Source organism: Nomascus leucogenys, chromosome 14 (assembly GCF_006542625.1).
Source record: "Nomascus leucogenys isolate Asia chromosome 14, Asia_NLE_v1, whole genome shotgun sequence".
NCBI classification, from domain to species: Eukaryota; Metazoa; Chordata; class Mammalia; order Primates; family Hylobatidae; genus Nomascus; species Nomascus leucogenys.
This window is the reverse complement of record NC_044394.1, coordinates 34,528,330-34,549,826: the sequence shown is the minus strand read 5'-3', so window position 1 is coordinate 34,549,826 and position 21,497 is coordinate 34,528,330. Positions and strand designations below refer to the sequence as shown.

General features: G+C 43.0%; 1 protein-coding gene across 4 annotated transcripts in view; it reads right to left on the bottom strand.

Annotated features, from left to right (window-relative positions):
- Nucleotides 1-21,497, bottom strand: part of ANXA4 (annexin A4) — an 86,639-nt gene that overhangs the window by 39,556 nt on the left and 25,586 nt on the right. For all 4 annotated transcript variants that reach the window (XM_030828049.1, XM_004090367.3, XM_030828048.1 and 1 more), the window contains one exon: nucleotides 6,297-6,351. In XM_030828049.1, coding sequence (XP_030683909.1) covers nucleotides 6,297-6,305 — 9 coding nt within the window. In that variant the 5' untranslated portion in view covers nucleotides 6,306-6,351. Of the gene's footprint in view, nucleotides 1-6,296; nucleotides 6,352-21,497 lie in introns of those variants that run through there.

Sequence of the window (21,497 nt, the reverse complement as noted above, 5' to 3'; positions counted from 1 at the left end):
CATAAAGTACCTGGGGGTAAGCAGTGCTGTGAAGCAGATAGAGAGGTCCTGCAGGGCCCATTCTGAGGAGTGGCATTGAGGTTAAGATCTGAATGCAATGAAGCAGCTGCTCATGCAAAGATGGAGGCAAGGGTTACAGGCAGAGGAAACAACTCCTGCAAAGGCCCTGAGGCCGGAACTAGTTTGTAGGGAAAGCAGGATAGAGGCCAGTGTGGCTCAAGTTGGTGGGCAAGGAGGGGAGGGGAAGACGAACTACATCAATGTGGAAGGAATCCTGTTCCCCCCAAAAGGGAAAAATATCAAACCTGAATCCAATCAAGCCTCTAGAGCCAAAAACAAATTTACAGTAAACAGGAGAAAGGAGAATGTTAAACCACATCAAAGGGTTGCAGTCAGCAAAATCTAGACTCTGAGACACAGCACTTAACAAATGATCTAGTTTCTTTGACAAATTGCAAGGAGAATTTAAAGAGAGAGATGGAAGGGAACTACAGTTTAAAAGACATGAAAAGGAACATCAATGATCATAATGTGAACCTGTAGTACCATAATTTGGATCCTAAATTAAACAGTAAAAAACAAAAGACATTTATGAGACAATGGAAACAGTGACTTCACATCTGATGACACTAAGGACTTGGTTTTAACATTTTTAGGTGTAAGAATGGCATTATGGTGATATTTCATTTTTAAAAGAGGTTTAATCTATTGAAATAGTTTACAGATGAAATGATAAGATGTCTTGGGTTTGCTTCAAAATCCCACAGGTGGAGAGAAGGGGGAGGAAGTGGAGATAAAGAAGAAACAGGCGGGACATGGTGGCTCACTCCAGCAATCCCAGCACTTTGGGAGGCTGAGGCAGGCAGATCTCTTGAGCCCAGGAGTTTGAGACCAGACTGGGCAACATGGTGAAACCTCATCTCTACAAAAACATACAAAAAAATTAGCTATGCGTGGTGGCACAGGCCTGTAGTCCCAGCTACTCAGGAAGCTGAGGTGGGAGGATCTCTTGAGCCCAGGAGGTGGAGACTGCGGTGAGCCGAGATCATACCACTGTGCTTCAATCTGGGCGACAGAGTGAGACCCTGTCTCAAAAAAACAAAGACAAAAAACAGGAGTGACCATGAGTTAATAATTATTGATAGGTACACAAAGGGGTTCCTTATAGTATTCTGTTTACTTTTGTGTATGTTTAAAGTTTTCCATAATAAAAATATTTAAATAAATGAATTAAAAATAAAAAAGAAGGAAATCAGAGGGGTGGGCTGGGGCCAGAGCAAGGCAGCCCTTCAAACCAGGTAAGGAGTTTGTATTTTATTCTAAGTACAGTAGAAAGCCACCGACAGGTTTTGAGCAAGGAGATAGGGACACGTGATCTGACTTATCTATTTAAAAGATCCCCCTGGGCTGCTGTAGGGAGATGCAGAGACCATTTGAGAGCCTGGGCCAAGATCCGGGGGCGGGATATGAGCTAGACTAGGGTGAAATAGTTAAGATGGAAATAAATAGAGGAACAGACAGCTCAGCACATGTTTTGGAGCAAAGGCGACATAACTTGCTGATGGACTGACGTGGGAGGTGAGGAAAGAAAAGAATCAAGTATAACTCTAAATCTTTTCCCTTGAGCAGCTGGGTATCATTTACCCAGATGGAGAAAACTGGAGGAAGGCTACCAGATTCAGAGTGGCAGTCTGGAGTGGGATTTAGACGTTCTATGTTGGAAATGTTAAGTTTGGGATGTCCATTAAATATCCAAGTGGAATTGTCAAAAAGACAATTGGTTACACGATATAAGTCTAGAGGTCACATCCAGTATAATAAAGTTGGGATGCATCAGCATTTGGGTGGTACTTGATGAGATGACCTGGGAAGAAAGTGAAAATAGGGAACAGGGACTTAGGATAAGCCTGGGTCTCTCCAACAGTACAGGTCCAAAAGGGGAGAGCCCAGAAAGGATGGCTGAGAAGGGGCGGTCCTTGAGCTCATAGGAAATCCGGGATCAAGCACTGTCCAGAGGCTGAGGAAGGAGGGAGTAGTTGGCACTTGGTCTAAGAAGCTTAGTGGGAAGGAGCATAAGCACTGGAGTGGGGTATGAATCTTATCTTTACCTCTTTCTAGCTGTGTGGCCTGGGGACGTTTCATTTTTCTTACTTGTATATTGCGAATAATGATAACTCACAGAAACAGGATAATACAGGAATGCACTTAGCACAAAACCCAGAAAAAAGTAAACACTAAAACAAAAACTCAGAAACATCATCATCATCATCATCATCATCAAAGAGGACTTCAGCTGTACCTCCATAATAAATAAAATAATGGGATTCTTTTATCTATTTCTTGTATTACACCTCCACACAAGCCTATGGGGTAATGCCAGAGCATAATCTAGGATGGAGTATTTGTACAAGGTGGCGAAAACGGTGTGGAATAGAGCTAAAGTTTTCTGATAATCTAATTGGATCCAAGAATGTAATATGGGCCATCTAAAGGAATGGAGGATTTTTATACCCTTAGAGCAGTCTCTGGTGAGCCTGACTTGAGCTTACTGCACTAGACCACCCTGGCCTGGACCTCTCAGGCCCATAGTGGCCCACATCAAGCCCATCCAAGTCCTTAGGTACCCAGGGCACAGGCCTTCTCTGCTGCAAGACCAGGCTTTCATGTCCTGGATATGGTAAGCATTTGGCACTTGGTCATCACCCTCTATATGTCTGACAGAGGAAGGTAGACATGTAAGTATGACATCATTTTCCTTGGGCCCCATTATTGGATGAATTGCATCTCCCTGCCAAAAAAGACATGTTGAAGTCCTAACCTCCAGCACCTCAGAATGTGACCTTATTTGGAAATAGGGCCGCTGCAGATTAATCAGTTAAGATGAGGTGATACTGGTGTAGGGTGGGCCCCTAATCCAATACGACTGGTGTCCTTATAAGAAGATGTGGATATGAGAAGACAGACATACAAGGGGCGAGCACCGTATGACAAAGGCAGAGACGGAAGTCATGCAGCAGCAAACCAAGAAATAGCTAGGATTGCCAGCAAACCCCCAGAAGCTAAGAAGAGGCCCAGAAGGCTTCTGCACAGGTATCAAAGGGAGCATGGCCCTGCTGACACCTTGCTTTGGATTTCTGGCCTCCAGAACTGTGAGGCAATACATTTCTACTATTCTAAGCCATCCAGTTTGTGCTATTAGGTTGGTGCAATTACTTTTGCACCAACCTAATACTTTATTTTGGCAGCCTCAAGAAACTAACAGAGGCACTTTACTTCTTTTCTTCTATTATATATCCATAGTAATATGCAAATTGGTGACTTGCTGTCAGAATTCCAACATGGCCGTTGGCCTCAGCATGAGACAGCTTTCTGAGTTGAATGTTTCGCAAGGTTCTTTTGGAACTTCCGTATTGAAAAATTTTTGGATGGCACTCAAACACTGCATTAAACTTTTAAGCAAACTGCATTGCTGAGGGACACTACTATGGATTAGGATTAATATATAACAAGGTGAATCGATAGAGGAATTGGCAAGGGTGGTTCCGTTTATCAGTTAGCATTCTTAGTGACTCTTTTCCTCCAGGAAAGAGATCAAGAAATGTGTTCCCTGTTAGCATGATAAATATCCATATTGATTGAATTTCAGAGTATAATATACCATTATCCACTCTGGGAAGACAGGGAATTCTGTCCTAAGAGGGCCCATTGTGATAGCAGGCAAAGGAAACAGAGAGGATATAGGAAGGAATGACAAAAATGAATAGATAGAAATAGGTGCCATATCACAATTGATGAAATATTGTTATTACATTAATAATGAAGAAGATATATGCCAAAAAGATCAGAGTACAATACAATGGAATACTAATGAGCAATAAAAAGGAATGGAGGAACAAAACTACTGATGCAACAACACAGATGAATTGCAAAAGAATATAATGGCCAGAAAAAGAAGTCAGACACAAAAAGAGTACCTACTCTATGATTCAATTTATAGGATGTTCTAGAACAGGCAAAACTAACTTATGATAACACTCAGAACAGCAGTTGCATTTCTTGTGTGGAGTGGAGGGTGGGAAGGCAAGTTAATATGAAACGGGCATGGAGGAGCTTCTGGGAATGATAAAATGTCCTACCTTGATATGGGAGTAGGTTATGTGGATATATATATATATATATATATATATATATATATATATATATATTTGTAAAACTTAACGACCAGTAACCTTAAAGGATGTGCATTTCACTATATGCAAATTATACCTCCATAAACATGTTTTAAAATCTTGAATACAATGATTTAAAAAAATATTGTAGAGAATTTGGAAAATTTTTTAAAAATTAAGAAGAAAGCTGGGTGCGGTGGCTCACACCCATAATCCCGGCACTTTGGGAGGCTGAGGCCGGCAGATCATGAGGTCAGGAGTTCGAGACTAGCCTGGCCAACACGGTGAAACCCTGTCTCTACCAAAAATACAAAAAATCAGTCAGGTGTGGTGGTGAGCGCCTGTAATCCCAGCTACTCAGGAGGCTGAGGCAGGGGAATGGCTTAAACCTAGGGCAGAGGTGGTAGTGGGCCAAGATCACGCCACTGCACTCCAGCCTGGGCAACAGATTGAGACTCTGTCTCAAAAAAAAAAAAAAAAAAATAAATTAAGAAGAAAATCAAAACACTCAAAACCACTAGAGTAAATAATTTTAATGATATGAAATGTAATATAAATATTACATTATCTCATTAGCATAGAGAAGAGATAAAGCATAAGATCAGAGTGAATACATAACTTGTTTCCTATTTTCCTATACTAAGTGGGGGACAAGGAAGGCTACAAAACTATTATTTATGCTCTTATTACTCCTATTTAAAAATCATTATACATATGAGTAAGGTCTAAAATAAAAAAATGGCAAATAGTTGGTGTTTCCAATGTTGCGACTGTATAGTGTGGTTTTCTTTTTAAAATGTCCTTTGTCTGTCTAATAAATAATAGTCATGATAGAAAAACAGGTTTTAGGAGGAAAGATGAGAGCAACTCAGGTAATTTTCCCAGGGTGGAAAGCACACAAAGGGCCACTTGATTACAGTCTTCATTTGTAGGAAAGCTGTGAGCCTGCTGAAGACATGAAGAGCATCTCATTAATTCTGAGTCCTAGTCCCACATCTGCCACAAAGTAGGGGCACCATAAGCATTTCTGAATAAATATTCTCCACGCTGGCTAGGCACAGTGGCTTATGCCTGTAATCCCAGAACTTTGGGAGGCCAAGGTGGGAGGATCGCTTGAGGCCAGGAGTTTGAGACCAGCTTGGGCACATAGCAAGCCCCTCATCTCTATAAAAAATAAAAATAAATAAATATTTTAAAAAAATTCTCCATGGCCAGGGAGAATCAATCAGCAAGAAACTGATTATAAACTAAAGCATGAGAGATTTGGGGCACACATGAATAAGCCTTTGACTGTCAGAGATCATGAAGAAAATTCTGGAATATCTAATGCAAAAGAAATTAAGAGTATATTACTCTTTGTTCAGGATAGTTTACTTTACACATCCATCTTCCTAAAGGAAGGCATCTCAAGCTGGCAGGCTCTCCAGTTCCTCTCTAGGTATAAGATTTCTACTTCTATTATTGCTTCCTCCAGAAGACCACGGGTCAGAATTACTTGTCTATTCAGAAACCGTATTTGGGCAAGAGAAGGAGAGCAGATGGCCAGCCTTAGGTAGAGCCATGTTTTCAGCTAAGAGGCTCAGCTTCCACCTCAGAGCTGAACTTTACAGAACTCTCAAAGGGATTCAATTCGATGCTTGTTCCAAAGATCAGATAACCAAGGTCCAAGGCGTCTGATTACTGTCTAAAGAAGGAGGCGGCCAATACACCCATATTGTTAAGAAACACCCCTCTTGATGAGCCTGAAATGATGGGGCTACCTCAGAGTATCGATAGCAGTCCTCTTCTGGTAGTAGAACCTACAGAATTTTTAGTTTTTCCTTTTTAAATGTTCTAAAATAAACATGTAGCACTTCTGCAGACAGAAAACTACAACTTGTTTCTATATTCTCAGAATGTTAAAAGAATTCAAAGAATTCTCTCTTTGAATCAATTTTCAAGGTCAAGTTGCTTACCACCCCTAAAAGAAATTTAAATGATGTTTAGAAATAGACCTGCCTTTTCATGTCCTCCTCCTTCCCCTCTGTTGAGTAAACAATGCTTTGTTTAAGCTAACAGTTGCTGAGCCCACATTCTGTACCTGTTGGCAGCTGGCACCAGATAGGGTTGAGGTATTTCACAACTTACCATAGCCATGACTCTAGGTCAAGATCAGAGTTCAGCCACTCAAGCAGAAGTTCTTCTGTGATAAAAGCAGAGGGGAAATTATTGTGATGAAGGAAATGGCATTAAAATCATTAATCGGGATAACCTGCAGTTTGCATGAAGCTAAGCCATGAGGAAATGACATCCAACTTAATCAAAAGGCCAGTTACTGATTAGCCAAAGATACAAGGAATGGGCTACTAATTAGAGAAACTGTTAAAGAAGTCGACTTTATCACACTGGTAAAATATTTTCCTACCTGTTCTTCTGTTTGGAGATACACACGACAGAAAGGATTCCTATTGTTTTGTTAGGGTAAAGTACCAATACTTGTACTCAAGCTGGACACAGATTCTGAACTGAATGTTATAGTAGATCAGAAGAGGTTCCGCCTTTGAGAAAAGAGATAATCCAACTGCATCAGAGGAAAGTACAGCATACCAGCCTCCCCTCTGTGTGTGCATCTGTGAGTGTGTTTGTGTGTGTGTGTACGTGTGTGTGTAATGACAGGCCAGCAGCCTAACCAACATTAGAATCTTTTCGTTTCCCGGTGGCGATTTTCACTGCCACCATTCTAGGATTAAAGATTTTCTTCCCTTTAAGCTGCAGGCTTATATACTCAACTTTGTCCTCGGTTTTCAGCACCCCCTCTTTCATCACCATCACACACTTTTTTTTCAGTTGTTCAAAATGCAAGAAATGTCTTCACTGCAGTCTAGGACTCTTGCAGAGTTCTCATGATATATAAACAGTCCCCTAACGGCAGCCTACCACCTCCTGTTCCCATATCTATGTCATATAAACAAGGCACCTTCTCTTTTCTTGTTTTTTTTTTTTTTTTTTTTTGAGTCAGGGTCTCCCTCCATTGTCCAGGCTGGAGTGTAGTGGTGCAATCATAGCCCACTGCAGCCTCGAACTCCTCAACTCAAGTGATCCTCCTGCCTCAGACCCCCGAGTCACTGGGACTACAGGTGCGAACCACCTGGATAAGGCTCCTTTTCTCAGAATTTAGTTAGATCCTTGATACTCGGAGTCATCCTAGAACCAGGAGTACATGCATTCCTGGGAACTTGTTAAAAATGCAGAACCTGGCTGGGCGCGGTGGCTCACGCCTGTAATCCCAGCACTTTGGGAGGCCAAGGCAGGTGTATCATTTGAGGTCAGGAGTTTGAGACCAGCCTGGCCCACATGGTGAAACCCCATCTCTACTAAAAATATAAAAATTAGCTGGGGGGTAGTGGCACACACCTGTAATTCCAGATACTTGGGAGGCTGAGGCAGGAGAATCACTTGAGCCTGGGAGGCAGAGGTTGCAGCGAGCCAAGCTCATGCCACTGCACTCCAGTCTGGGTGACAGAGTGAGACACTGTCTCAAAAGAAAGAAAAAAAAAAAAAGCAGAATCTCAGGTCCCTACCCCACACCTACTCCCAGACTCTGCATTTTTACAAGATTCCCCAAATATTTGCCTGCACAGTAGTTTGAAAAGCACTGGTCTAGATAATCTGACCAAGCAGTGTGCCTTTTGTTGATAACTAAGTCCTTCTTAACCCACCTGATTACCACTTAGGCCTTGTTTGATCACATTTGCTTTTTACCTTCCAGTTTCATTCTTCCTGTTTCCCATCATTCATTGCTGACTTACCCCCTATTACCTGGGGGTTCAACTAGTTGGTTCAACTGAGAACCAACTAGTCCTGGGGCACAGCCTGAGCAAAGGTGCAGAGGTGGAAATGAGCTGCAGTTTCAGGGATAATGAGGAAATGCGGGCGTGACAGCAGAGGGCTCATTCCAGGGAAGGCTCAGAAACAAGGTTGGAAAAGCCAAAGCGAACTGAATGGTATGGGCCTTGCACGGCCAGCTGAGGAGTCTGGCTACAGAATACCATAGGTCATAGGAATACTGTGGAAAGTTTTTTGTTATTTGCAGAGAAATGCCATAATAAAAGAAAAGCTTTAATAAGGTACTGTACTTTACTATAGGGTAAACTGGAAAGAGAGAGACTGGAGTGAGAGAGAAGGAGTTAAGAAGGCTTGAGAGACAACTACAGGAACAGATGGGTAGAGGCAAAGGCCTGGGCAGGGTGTGGCACTGGAATCTGATATACGGGGGATGTTTGGAAGGAAGACTTTATCAGATGTAGTGACACATGGACTGTATAGCTTTACTCATTCAATCACCAAATGTTCCTAAATGACCTCTCACAGCACCTCTCCAGGCACTTGTTCTGTTGATAGAGATAATGCAGTGGATAAGGCAATGAACCTGCTGTCAAGGCATTTATAGTCTACCAGGAGAGATAGACAACGCATTTGTTTATTTTATTTTTTACATAACTAGACATCTTTATCTTTTGACAAATAGCTTTAACAAACATAATTTTCAAGCTCTTTCCACAATATAAATTATTACTTGACCCCCATTATTTCATTTAAAAAAAAAAAGGATTCATTCTGGGTTCTCTTTCCTTTCTTTTTTTTTTTTTTTTTTTTTTTTTTTGAGGCAGAGTGTTGCTCTGTTGCCCAGGCTAGAGTGCAGCGGTGCAGTCTTGGCTCACTGCAACCTCTGCCTCCCAGGTTCAAGCGAGTCTCCTGTCTCAGCCTCCCTGGTAGATGGATTACAGGCATGCATCACCATACCCGGCTAATTTTTGTATTTTTAGTAGAGACAGGATTTCACCATATTGGCCAGGCTGGTCTTGAACTTCTGACCTCAAGTGATCTGCCCACCTCAGCCTCCCAAAGTGCTGGGACTACAGACATGAGCCATCACACCTGGCCTCTGATTTCTCTGTGGTTTTTTTTTTTTTTTTTTTATGAGACAGAGTTTCGCTCATGTTGCCCAGGCTGGAGTGCAATGGCACGATCTTGGCTCACTGCAACCTCTGCCTCCTGGGTTTAAGTGATTCTCCTGCCTCAGCCTCCCGAGTAGCTGGGATTACAGGCATGTGCCGCCACACCCGACTAATTTTTTATTTTTAGTAGAGACGGGGTTTCTCCATGTTGATCAGGCTGGTCTCGAACTTCCGACCTCAGGTGATCCGCCCGCCTTGGCGTCCCAAAGTGCTGGGATTATAGGCGTGAGCCACCATGCCCAGCCCAACTTTTCTTTCTAAATGCCAGATATACATCAACCAGGCCTTTTCTGACCTCAGAGACAGTAGACTTGGTGACAGTATTGATATCTACTGTAGAGATGCATTGTAACTTGGCTAACTCTAATTAGTTCTGATATTAACAGGCCCAGCATAGGCTGCTAAAACACTTCAACAATTTTAAAATATATTTTTAACTCTTACTTATAACTTCTATTCAACCTCTTTGCCACCAACAACAAATTTTAGAATGAATAAATAAGATAATTTCTGATTTCGGCGAGATGATGAAAATATAACAGGATGATGGCACAGAGCAAGGGTCGGCAAACCACAGTAGCTCGTGGGTGAAATCCTGCTTTTATATGACCTACAAGCCAAGAATGTCTTTATATTTTTAAATAATTGACCAAAAAATCAAATAAGGGATATTTTATTATGTGTGAAAATTATACAAAATTCAAACTTTGAAGACTTATTGGAATAGTCACACGTGTTTGTTTATATTTTGTCTGTGGCTACTTTCAAGCTACAACAGCAGAAATGAGTAGTTGTGACAGAGACCACGTGGCCCAGGAAGCTAAGAATATTTATTGTCTGGCCCTTCACAGAAAACATTTGCTGACCCCTGACATGGAGGATGACAGGATCAGGTTACCAGGAAGGAGCTGGCCTGGGCAGGGTGATCCGGGAGGCATCTCTGAGTTGACATCTGAACTAAGACCTGAATGAAGGGAAGGGGCTAGCCATTCAAGGTTCTGAAGGAGAACTCTTTCAGGCAGCCGGAGCAGTCAGTCAAAGGCCCTGCGGCAGAAATGGGCTTACTGTGTTTGAGGGATGGACAAAAGCATTGTGAACAAGGGCAAGAGTGGCATGAGATGAAGATGCAGTCAGGCCATATAATATTGTGATTTAGAATAAGGGATATACACCTGTTCGTCCTCCTGTTCCTGGTACAGAACTCCTAAATCCCTTGGAATTTTCTAAGCGATAAGAACAATAAGGGTAAAAGGAGAATCTTTTGTTATTCATAACAAGCCCAGTTAACTGCACCTGAGTTCATGTTAATGAGGGGAAAGCCCCCAGATAACTATAGGATGGGGGGCTGGTTGCCCCAGTAAACAAACTCTGTGATTAGAGAGTTGGAATTTTCAGTCCAACCTCTCACCTTAGAGGAGAAGAGCTGGGGATTGATTTCATCACCAATAGCCAATGATTTGATCAATCATGCCTATGTAACAAACACTCCATAAAAACCCAAAGGACAGCAGGAAATAGGGAGTGGAGGGTTTGAAGAGCTTCCAGGTTAGTGAACACATGGAGGTACTAGGAAGACGGTGCACCTGGAGAGGCTGTGGAAGCTGTGAGCCCCTCCCCACGTGCCCCACCCTATGCATTCTTCCATCTGGCTGTTCCCGAACTGTATCCCTTTATCATAAACTGATAATCCAGTAGGTAAACTGTTTTCCTGAGTCCTGTGAGCCATGCTAGCAAATGACGAAAGTCAACAGGGGGTCATGGGAACCTCTGATTTCTAGCCATTCCATCAGAAGCACAGGTAACAAGCTGGACTTGCCACTGGCATCTGAAGTGGCGGAGGCTTGTGGGACTGATCCCTTAACCCAAGCTTGTCCAACCTGTGGCTCATGGGCCACATGTGGCCCAGGACAGCTTTGAATCTGGCTCAACACAAATTCATAAACTTTATTAAAACATTATGAGATTTTTTGCAATTTTTTTTTCTCATGAGCTATTGTTAGTGTTAGTGTATTTTATGTGTGGTCCAAGACAATTATTCTTCTTCCAATGTGGCCCAGGGAAGCCAAAAGATTGGACACCCCTGCCTTAACCAGTGGGGTCTGTGCTAACTTGATAGTGTCAGAATTTAGTTAAATTGTGGCACACCCAGTTGGTGTCCAAAGAGAACTGAAGAACTGCTTGATGTGGGAACCCCCACCCCACCCCCTCACCCATCACATCTGGTGCTAGAAGTGAAAAAGTGTTAAAGTATAAGGAAAAATAGTTTGTTTTCCTATACAATTGGTGTCAGAAGTGGGATTTGCTGGAATGGCCCTGGCTTGCAGAAATATGTGGTTTGGGAACAGAAAGAACAAAAGGGTTGGGGATGAGAAACTTTGATTCCTGGGTGGCCACATGGTCATGAGACAGGCAGGCTGGTGGGTTCCCTATTTTTAAATGGCCTGGACCAGGCATGGTGGCTCACGCCTGTAATCCCAGCACTTTGGGAGGCTGAGGGGGGTAGATCACCTGAGGTCAGGAGTTTGAGATCAGCCTGGCCAACGTGGTGAAACCCCATCTCTAATAAAAATATAAAAATTAAGCAGGGCATGCTGGTGAGTGCCTGTAATCCCAGCTACTCAGGAGGCTGAGGCAGGAGAATCGTGTGAACCCCCAGAGGCAGAGGTTGCAGTGAACCAAGACTGCACCACTGCACTCCAGCCTGGGCAACACAGTGAGACTCTGTCTCAATAAATAAAATAAAAATAAATAAAATGGCCTGGAAGAAAATGATAGAAGCCCTTCACTCAAGCTCTAACTTATATAACTCTCAGCCAATTAATAACAAAAGACCCAAGAAGCTTATTAACCACAAGCTCCTATTTCAGGGGGTGGGGACTTCCCTGGAGCCCTGCATGCATAGCTAGACTTAAGTCCAACCTACAGTTACCCTTCCTCATTTTAAGGCTAAAAATGTGTGGGGTGGAGATTTAAAATGCTAATGTTGCATATGATGCATGAAGAAGCATGCTGAGCTACTGCGTGAGTGCTAGAAAAGCCTCTCCTACGCATGCTCCAATGTAACCCTTTCCCATGGAAAGACCCTATAAAACTAACCCACACACTATCCTCCAATAGCAGTCTGTTTCTTTTCCTTTCTCAGCACTGGCTCCCTTGTGCACAAGCCAAAACAAACTTTCTCTTTGCTGCTATGTATAGTGATTGCTCTTGATTTCTATCCTGGGTGATTACAAGAACCCAGGGCATTGGTAACAGCCACCCATGGTACAGAGTAGCATATCATGCTGAGATCTGTTAGTAAAGGTAAAAGCTACCCCAAGGAGTTGGGTCACTGGATGCATAAGGAAATGCAAACTATAAGAAAAGGCAATATATAGGCTGGGCGCAGTGGCTCACGCTTGTAATCCCAGCACTTTGGGAGGCCGAGGCGGGCTGATCACGAGGTCAGGAGATCGAGACCACGGTGAAACCCCGTCTCTACTAAAAATACAAAAAATTAGCCGGGTGTGGTGGCGGGCGCCTGTAGTCCCAGCTACTCGGAGAGGCTGAGGCAGGAGAATGGCGTGAACCCGGGAGGCGGAGCTTGCAGTGAGCCGAGATTGCGCCACTGCACTCCAGCCTGGGCGACAGAGGGAGACTCCGTCTCAAAAAAAAAAAAAAAAAAAAAAAAGAAAAGGCAATATATTCCGTCCCTTGGTTATGATCTGTAATAGATAAAATAAAATTAAAAGAGAGTGCTGGGTCAGACCAAGCTCAGATTTCAATGAGTCTATGCTCTAGCCACTAACTGCAAAGCCACCCACCAATGGCAAAATTATGCTGAGATTAGACAATATCACTAAGAACTCTGGTAAACAAGAAGGCAGTTCATGTGGGGTGGAAGGCAAACCATGAAATGATTGAAACCAAAGGGTATAGTGTGAAGAAATCATTTCATTTTGTAGATCAGTATCATAAACTTCTCGAAGAACCTTTATTCAAATGGCTTGTGTGAGTAACTAAGTGAGTGACAGTGTCTTAGGTTTTGAACACTGCAGAGTATTCAAAACACTAGCATTCATGTTTGAGTTGATGCAGGACCCACAGCTGTCTATGGAACAATCACAGATGTTTCAGGTGGTCCAGACACACAGGAGGTTATTCCTGAAAGAACATCCAGCCTGGTGGACTGGACAAAAGCCACACTAAGGTCTGTTTACCCTGAGAAGGGGAACTGTTCTTCTCTCCTTATAAATGCCAAGTAGAATACCCCTGATGAAGCAGCTGATATGCTTCATATGCAAACCACACAGGACTGGCTTGATGATCATCGGGGTATCCGTCTGCTGAATATGCCTGTTACCCAGGTCATGGTAAACGCTGTGGTTAAGGGGGCTCCTTTTGGCCAGATGCGGTGGCTCACGCCTGTAATCCCTGCACTTTGGGAGGCCGAGGCAGGCGGATCACCTGAGGTCAGGAGTTTGAGACCAGGCTGGCCAACCTGATGAAACCCCGTCTCTACTAAAAATACAAAAAATTAGTCAGGCGTGATGGCGGGTGCCTGTAATCCCAGCTACTCCGGAGGCTGAGGCAGAAGAATCACTTGAACCTGAGAGGCGGAGGTTGCAGTGAGCTGAGATTGTACCACTGCTCTCCAACCTGGGCAACAAGAGCGAAACTCCATCTCAAAAAAAAAAAAAAAAAAAAAAAAAAAGGTGGGGGGAGGGCTCCTTTTACATAAACACCTCATATAACCTTACTGCTGCAAAACCAAGGAAGTCTTACTGAATTTTCTCTCTCGGCTTCCACTTACGGGTCTTACAGATGCTAATAAAAACATGAGGTTAGTTAAGAGAAGAATGGAGAAAGGCACAGAGAGTCAGGGACTAGTCTTAGCAGGGTGGAAATTTTTAAATGGTTATTAACACATAGGGCAGGGCGAGATGGCTCACGCCTGTAATCCCAGCACTTTGGGAAGCAGGGGTGGGCAGATCACTTGAGGTCGGGAGTTTGAGACCAGCCTGGCCAACACGGTGAAACCCTGCCTCTACTAAAAATACCAAAATTAGCCAGGCATGATGGCGCATGCCTGTAATCCCAGCTACTGGGGAGGCTGAGGTACAAGAATCGCTTGAACCCGGGAGGTGGAGGTTGCACTGAGTTGTGATTGTGCCACTGCACTCTAGCCTGGGTGACAGAGCAAGATTCTGTCAAAAAAAAAAAAAAGAAAGAAAGGAAGAAAGAAGGAAGGAAGGAAAGAAGGAAGGAAGGAAGGAAAAAAGAAAGAAAGAAAAGAAAGAAAGAAAGAAAGAAAGAAAGAAAGAAAGAAAGAAAGAAAAGAATAAAACAAATATTGATAAACAAACAAAAAAAAAATCAGGGGCAGAGCTTAAGATCTTCATAGATCTTAGCCAGTCCTTGGTCTGGAGGCCCTGTTTCATGTCATGTGAATGATCCACATGTATCCATATCCCTTAGTAAGTATGATTCATATAATAATTGGCTGACAACCCTGGCAGATACAGCTTTTCAGAGCAAGGGCCTTCCCTTTGCTTTCATGTAGTTTTGGAATAAATGACAAGTGAGGAGGCAGGGAAGGGGGACACCTCTCCAAAAAAGGTAACCTTTAATATGAACATTCCACTCCTTTTTACCACATCAAGAAGTGGAAAGACATCTTGAGCAAAGCCTTCTGGAAATACTGAGAGTCATTATACAAGGAGCTAGAAATACTTCACTTAAGGAAAAAGAAGGTATCATACTTGAACACTGGGTACTTTTAGTCAATTTATTTTGAAACTTGGACAGCACACAGTGTAATATACACATTTATATACAGACAGCTGTTGTTTATTTATTAAAGTTTTACTAGTACGAAACAAATTTCTTTCTTTCTTTCTTTTTTTTTTTTTGAGGCAGAGTCTCGCTCTGTTGCCAGGCTGGAGTGCAGTGGTGCGATCTCGGCTCACTGCAATCTCTGCTTCCCGGGTTCAAGCGATTCTCCTGCCTCAGCCTCCTGAGTAGCTTGGATCATAGGCGCCCGCCACCATGCCCAGCTAATTTTTGTATTTTTAGTAGAGATGGGGTTTCACCAGGTTTGCCAGGATGGTCTCGATCTCCTGACCTCATGATCCGCCCACCTCAGCCTCCCAAAGTGCTGGGATTACAGGTGTGAGCCACTGCACCCGGCCACCAAACAAATTTCTAAATAGAGTATACAAATAAATGCAGAAAATGGTACTCCTCACTTCATTGTTAGATAGTATGTGTAAAGTTAGTCTAAACAAATGCTTATTAGCATAGAGCCTGGCACCTGGTAAGGCCTCAGTAACTCTTGGCACAATGATGGGGGGAGCAGAAAGAGGAAAGAAATGCACCCCCCAAAACACAATTGCTGTAGGCCTCTCTTAGCTGCACAGAATGACAGCTCCCAAGGGCTGAAAAGCCTTTCTTCTGGAAGCTCCACCTATAACCTTCCCACCTCATTTTCCACCTGCCTCGCAGTGCCATACCCTTAGCAGAGCCTCTGCCCGACGTTCTTTGCTCTCTCAGCTTCCTTGATTTCTTTGTTCTTTCTCTCTAAAGGCCTTTCTACAATCCATAAGCTGCACATTGTGACCAAGTCCACAATGACTCAGACTGTGTTGGGGGTTTAAAAGCTCCTTTGCTGCTCACAGATGGGGCGAAATAATTAGCAACTATGCCTCAGTTTTTACATCTGTAAAATGCAAACATGCTCCCATTTTGGGGGTGATTCAAATAACTCTAAAAGCATCAGGACTGTTCCAGATGGAAAGATGAAGCCTGAAGGTGACACACTTTTTAGTGATGTCTTTAAAAACCTAGGGTTATGAAGAGCATGGGTGGGTGACTACAGCTTCTTAACAGTATCTGAACTCTACAACTAGGGCTTAGGATAGGGATCTGAAGTTCTTAAGACATAGTTTTAGAGCAACTGAAAGATAGTTGGGAATTAAACATATGAGACCTATCTCAATAGTAGTTACAAAAGGGAAAAATAAGTTGTGAATAAGTTCAACTTATTTCAACTAAGATTACATAAATTCATGGAAATAATTTACAATGAATTCATAAAGAAAAAGTAGGTATGTTGAGAATACATCTATACTGGTTTCCAGGATGTCCAGAAGGATAATAATACACTGTAACACAAATTGCCCGGTTGTATCTGCCAGAAATGGGCAAGCCAGTTGCTGACTCAAGCAGGAAGTTTCTTACGTCCTTATGGCAGACTGCAGGGATGTGGAACAAGGACTTCTGATTTCAAGTCCTATTTAGTAGGCTGTATGCGGAGGTAACAGTGTGGTGCATTCTCCTCTCTCACCCAGAATTTGGAAAGCAGGCAAAGTAGATACTTCCCTAAGCATTAGACTAGTAAAATCAGCAAACATCCATCAAAACAAAGATATGCAAACTCATTTTAATGGGAAAGAACGGCTTCTGGGTTGAAGCAGGCTTGCTGGAAGATATTAGCATGTTTAAAGAAAACTTATGTCCATCAGCAGAGCAAGCTCCTTGCAAAACTGGCACAGATGCTTACTTTGAAATATTCATCTAAGCCCTGTCCTACGGAAAGGGTGAAGCCAGTGGTCGGGGGTCAGATACTTCTCCACTGTGAAGATGAATTCTGTCCATCTAATACTCCCTTGTTCCATGGTTGCCAAGCACCTTTTAGGCTACAGTTTGGCTTCCCAAATCAACCTGTCTACAAATATTGGAGCATAAGGATTTTTGCCTAAATAATATTTTTCCTTTTTTTTTTTTTTTTCTTTTTTTTTTTTTTTTTTTGGAGACAGGATCTTGCCCTGTTGCCCAGGCTGGAGTGCAGTGGTACAGTCATAGCTCACTGCAGCCTCGAACTACTTAGCTCAAGAGATCCTGCCACCTCAGCCTGCCCAGTAGCTGGAACTACAGGTACGTGCCACCACGCCCAGCTAATTTTTTTTTTTTTAATTTTCTAGACAAGGCCTCGCTGCATTGCCTAGGCTGGCCTTGAACTCCTAGGCTCAAGCGATCGCCCGCCTCACCCTCCCAAAGTGCTGGGATTAAAGGTGTGAACCACCACGCCTGGCCCCGTGTTTCTTTTTTTTTTTTTTTTTTTTTTTTAGAGACGGAGTCTTGCTCTGTTGCTCAGGCTGGAGGGCAGTGGCGCGATCTCGGCTCACTGCAAGCTCTGCCTCCCGGGTTCACACCATTCTCCTGCCTCAGCCTCCCGAGTAGCTGGGACTACAGGTGCCCACCACCACGCCCGGCTAATTTTTGTATTTTTAGTAGAGATGGGGTTTCACCATGTTAGCCAGGATGGTCACGATCTCCTGACCTCGTGATCCGCCCGCCTCGGCCTCCCAAAGTGCTGGATTACAGGCCTGGCCCCGTATTTCTTAATATAGATAAATTAGCAACATGTGTCTGCACGTGTGTGTGTCTGCACGTGTGTTTGCACGTGTGTGTGCATACAGCTTTAGTGAGCCTGGTGACTAGGAACCCTCCCTTTCTTGTCATGCTGAGAGATAGTTTCTCTGGGTCTGCTGGATGTTGCATTGTGGTGAATTCACCCCGGTAACTGAAGCTCTCCTTCAGACCCCACCATAACTTGGCGGCCTCCATTCAGGTTCCTAACATTGACCCACATCCCAGAACAGGCCACCTGAGCCTATTATGAAGGGACCTGCCGGCCTTGTGGCACATTCCTACTGAATCCTTCCCTTCTCTGGAAGATCACATGTGAGTGAGTCATTCACTATTTTTCTTTGGTACATGGTTTCATTTTACAGCCCACAAGGATGACAAATTTAAACCACTGGTCTGCAGATTGCAAAGGGTGTGACTGGGCCCCACCCAAACACTAAAGGCTTTCAAAACTGTCTCTGAAATAGGATAATAAGAGTAACTCTCTCTTTTTCCTTCTTTTTTTTCTTGGAACTTAGATCCTTCTAAAAGTAAAGGAAGTTTTATTGCAGTGACGGGGTTTGAGTCAGAATAAATAACATTTTAAACGTGTAATGAAAGGCAAGATGTAGAAGCTAAAGGAATGAAAACAAATTTGGAGGCCTGCCTGCTAGGCCATCTTAAGTAAGAATCGATTCCAGCCTAGCACCCAGCTAGTAACTTACGGACGGTCTTTTGTCCATATTTTGGCCAGTTATTCACAGCATTGTTGAGAGCAATAATAATCCTTTCAATACACAAGTAATTCAAAAATATGTATCTTAGCCCTGGTGCAGTGGCTCACACCTGTAATCCCAGCACTTTGGGAGGCTGAGGCGGGCAGATCACCTGAGCGTAGGATCATCAGGAGTTCGAGACCAGCCTGGCCAACATGAGGAAACCCCGTCTCTACTAAAAATACAAAAATTAGCTGGGTGTGGTGGCACGTGCCTGTAATCCCAGCTACCCGGGAGTCTGAGGCAGGAGAATCGCTGGAACCTGGGGGCAGAGGCTGCAGTGAGCCGAGATCGCGCCACTGCACTCCAGCCTGGGTGACAGAGGGAGACTCCGTCTCAAAAAAAAAAATGTATTTTACATATAATTTAAAACATCCCACGCCTTCTCTGCCCTTCCCACATCATGCCAAAGCCAGTTTTTACTCCAATGATTGCTTTGTCTGAAAGGCAGGGGAAGGAGGGAGGGAACACTTATTAAATACTCCTCCATGTTATCTTATCTACTCAATAACCTCTGGGACAATGACTACTATTTCCACTTAACAAGTTAACTGAGACTTAGAAAAGTTGTGTAATTTGCCTGAAGTTAGTGTGAGGCCAGACTGGGATAAAACACCTACTTTGCCTGATTTGAAAGCCACTAGATACTACAGTAGTGAAAACTGGTTGTGGTGAGTTCTATCTTGTCTTAAGAGGTAGGGCTAAACGTCTACATTCTATAACAATAAGGAAAGTCACCGTGGCCTCAACGATTGCTGGGAAAGCTGGTTGGGTCCCGCATGCTGATAGTTTAATCCTTGCTTTGTTGTATGGCCTTAGGTCCTAGGCTCAAGCTTCAAATAGTGCATAAATCAAAGCATATTCTAATAAACTTTATAAATGTGCAGCTTCCCTACCTTGTTTCTCTGGGCACCATCATCAACTTGCTTCAGATATAATGAAGTACCAAATATAGTGCTTTAGATTTTCCTAAGTAATTTTTTTTTAATTTTTATTTTCTGAGTGACCCCTAGTGCCACCTGTGGACTACAGACCTTTGGAATTTCAGTTGGCTGGTTTTTTGTTGGTGGAGGGTTTTTTTGTTTTTTAACTTTTCTTTTGAGATGGGGTCTCACTATGTTGCTCAGGCTGGGCCTGAACTCTTGGGCTCAAGTGGTCAGCCTGCCTCCACCTCCCAAAGTGCTGGGATTACAGGCATGAGCACTGCACCTGGCCTTCTGCCTTTTAATTGCAGACAAACTATTTGGATTTCCCTCCCCTCAGGCCAGTGACCTGAGAAACAAGAAGCTGATGTGGTGGTAATGCTGATTATTTCTATCATGGGACTTACGGGACAGTTTTACTGATGTTTCATGTTCATTCAACACACATTATCTGAACGCCTGCCCCATGTCAGGTACCATTTGATTTAGTAAATGGCACACCTTCCTTTCTGCCTGTATACCTTTCATGACAGTATATGATCCCCTATGCCTTGTAGGTTTAAGAGTAACCTGCCATTTAAAATAATCTCGGAAGCTATGGAGATGACATGGTTGAACTTCCTGCTATAAGGACTCTACAACCTTTCTCAATGGTCCTCTCCCAGCTTCCAGTCATCCTCTCTCTGGCCCTGGGCTCACTCCTCCACAGGTAGGCTTTGCCACTGCTAAGCAGCTGTAACCATCAGGAGAGCTGGCCTTATATTCCTTGTTCCGTCCTCTAGAGCCAGGGGGACTTTATTTTAAAATAAGTATTTATTGAGCTAGTTGTACTGAATGCTTACGTGTTTTGTCACTATTATATCATTTTGCCCTATTATTTTCCAGTGGACTGGACATGATAATTTAAGTTTTAGAGAAGTTAAGCATAGTACCCCAGGTCACTTAGTAATAGGTGATAAGAGCTGTTTTCATAGGTCTGCCTATCTTTAGAGACCTTTATATTATACCATGCTGAATACATGCTATAATATATACTTGCATATGCTATATAAAGTATGGTATATGTATGTATAATTATATAAATAATATTATATATGTGTATATATGTATATATTTACATAATATGCATAATATATGCAAAGTGTATATATATATAAAGAGTATGTATATATGTGTATAATTAGGTGAAAAGGCAGAAGACAATTCTAGAGGCTTTTAGAATAATGATAGAATAAAAACTTTCAATTGTTACATTTCTTGCTGAGCTAAAACTTTCTCGTTCTTCATATCTTTTAACAAGCTGGATGCAAAAAACAAAACAACAACAAAAACCTTCCCCTTCCAGACTTATCTGATGGAAACTGGACCACACTTTGACGGGCAGACAGATGGCCTCCGTCAAACGTTTAGTACAAGGCTGGTGGCCATTTCAAGAAAGCAGCACATTTCTAATCCCCACACGCTCTAATTCAACCATACAGCCTTTCTGGTGGGAGAACAACGTGGCATGGCTCTGTAATATGTCTCTTTGGGCAGACACATGGTCAGAGTTGTGCCATCTCCAGCTAAAAGGGACATAAAGATTCCACCCAAGCACATTCTGTGGCCCTCCCTTAAAACAGGGCCCGGCATCCTGTGTTTAGTGATTAGTGCAGGTAGGGAGGTCATGGCTGATCCAACCACAATAGCAAAGTTCCCAAAGTACAGCCTGCTTCAGAGACTACTGATGCATCATGCCTTTGGGGTATCTGAATCCAGTGTCAAAACAGGTTAGATATAATGACCCCATCTGGTTATGTTTCTTTTAGCACCAGCAATATTAACATTATCCAGTATATACCAGTAAGGAGAGAAAGGAATGCCAAAAATAGCTCTTCTAGCTTTTGCTACAAACTGAAAACATTATGGGCTTTCATTCAAAGCCTCAGATGGAGTTGGCATAGCTGCATTATGTTTTTTCCAGCCCTGGATGGCAGTTGCTTATGCTTTTGGAGGCAGCGCCCCTCCAGGCTTAAAGACACAACTCTTCTTTTGATCACTCAGGGTTGATTTTCCCTGTTTCAGATCAAAATGTGAAGTAAACCATACATGAAAGAGTAATTCTAAGGCTAAAATATAAGCATGCAAAGAAAATGGGAGTAGAAATAGAGGGGAAATTCTTGCCCCCCCAGAAAGAGTGCATTTCTGCCAGATTGGATTGTTGGGGTAGAAAAGACTTTGGAGCGCATCCGACCCACCCCTCCA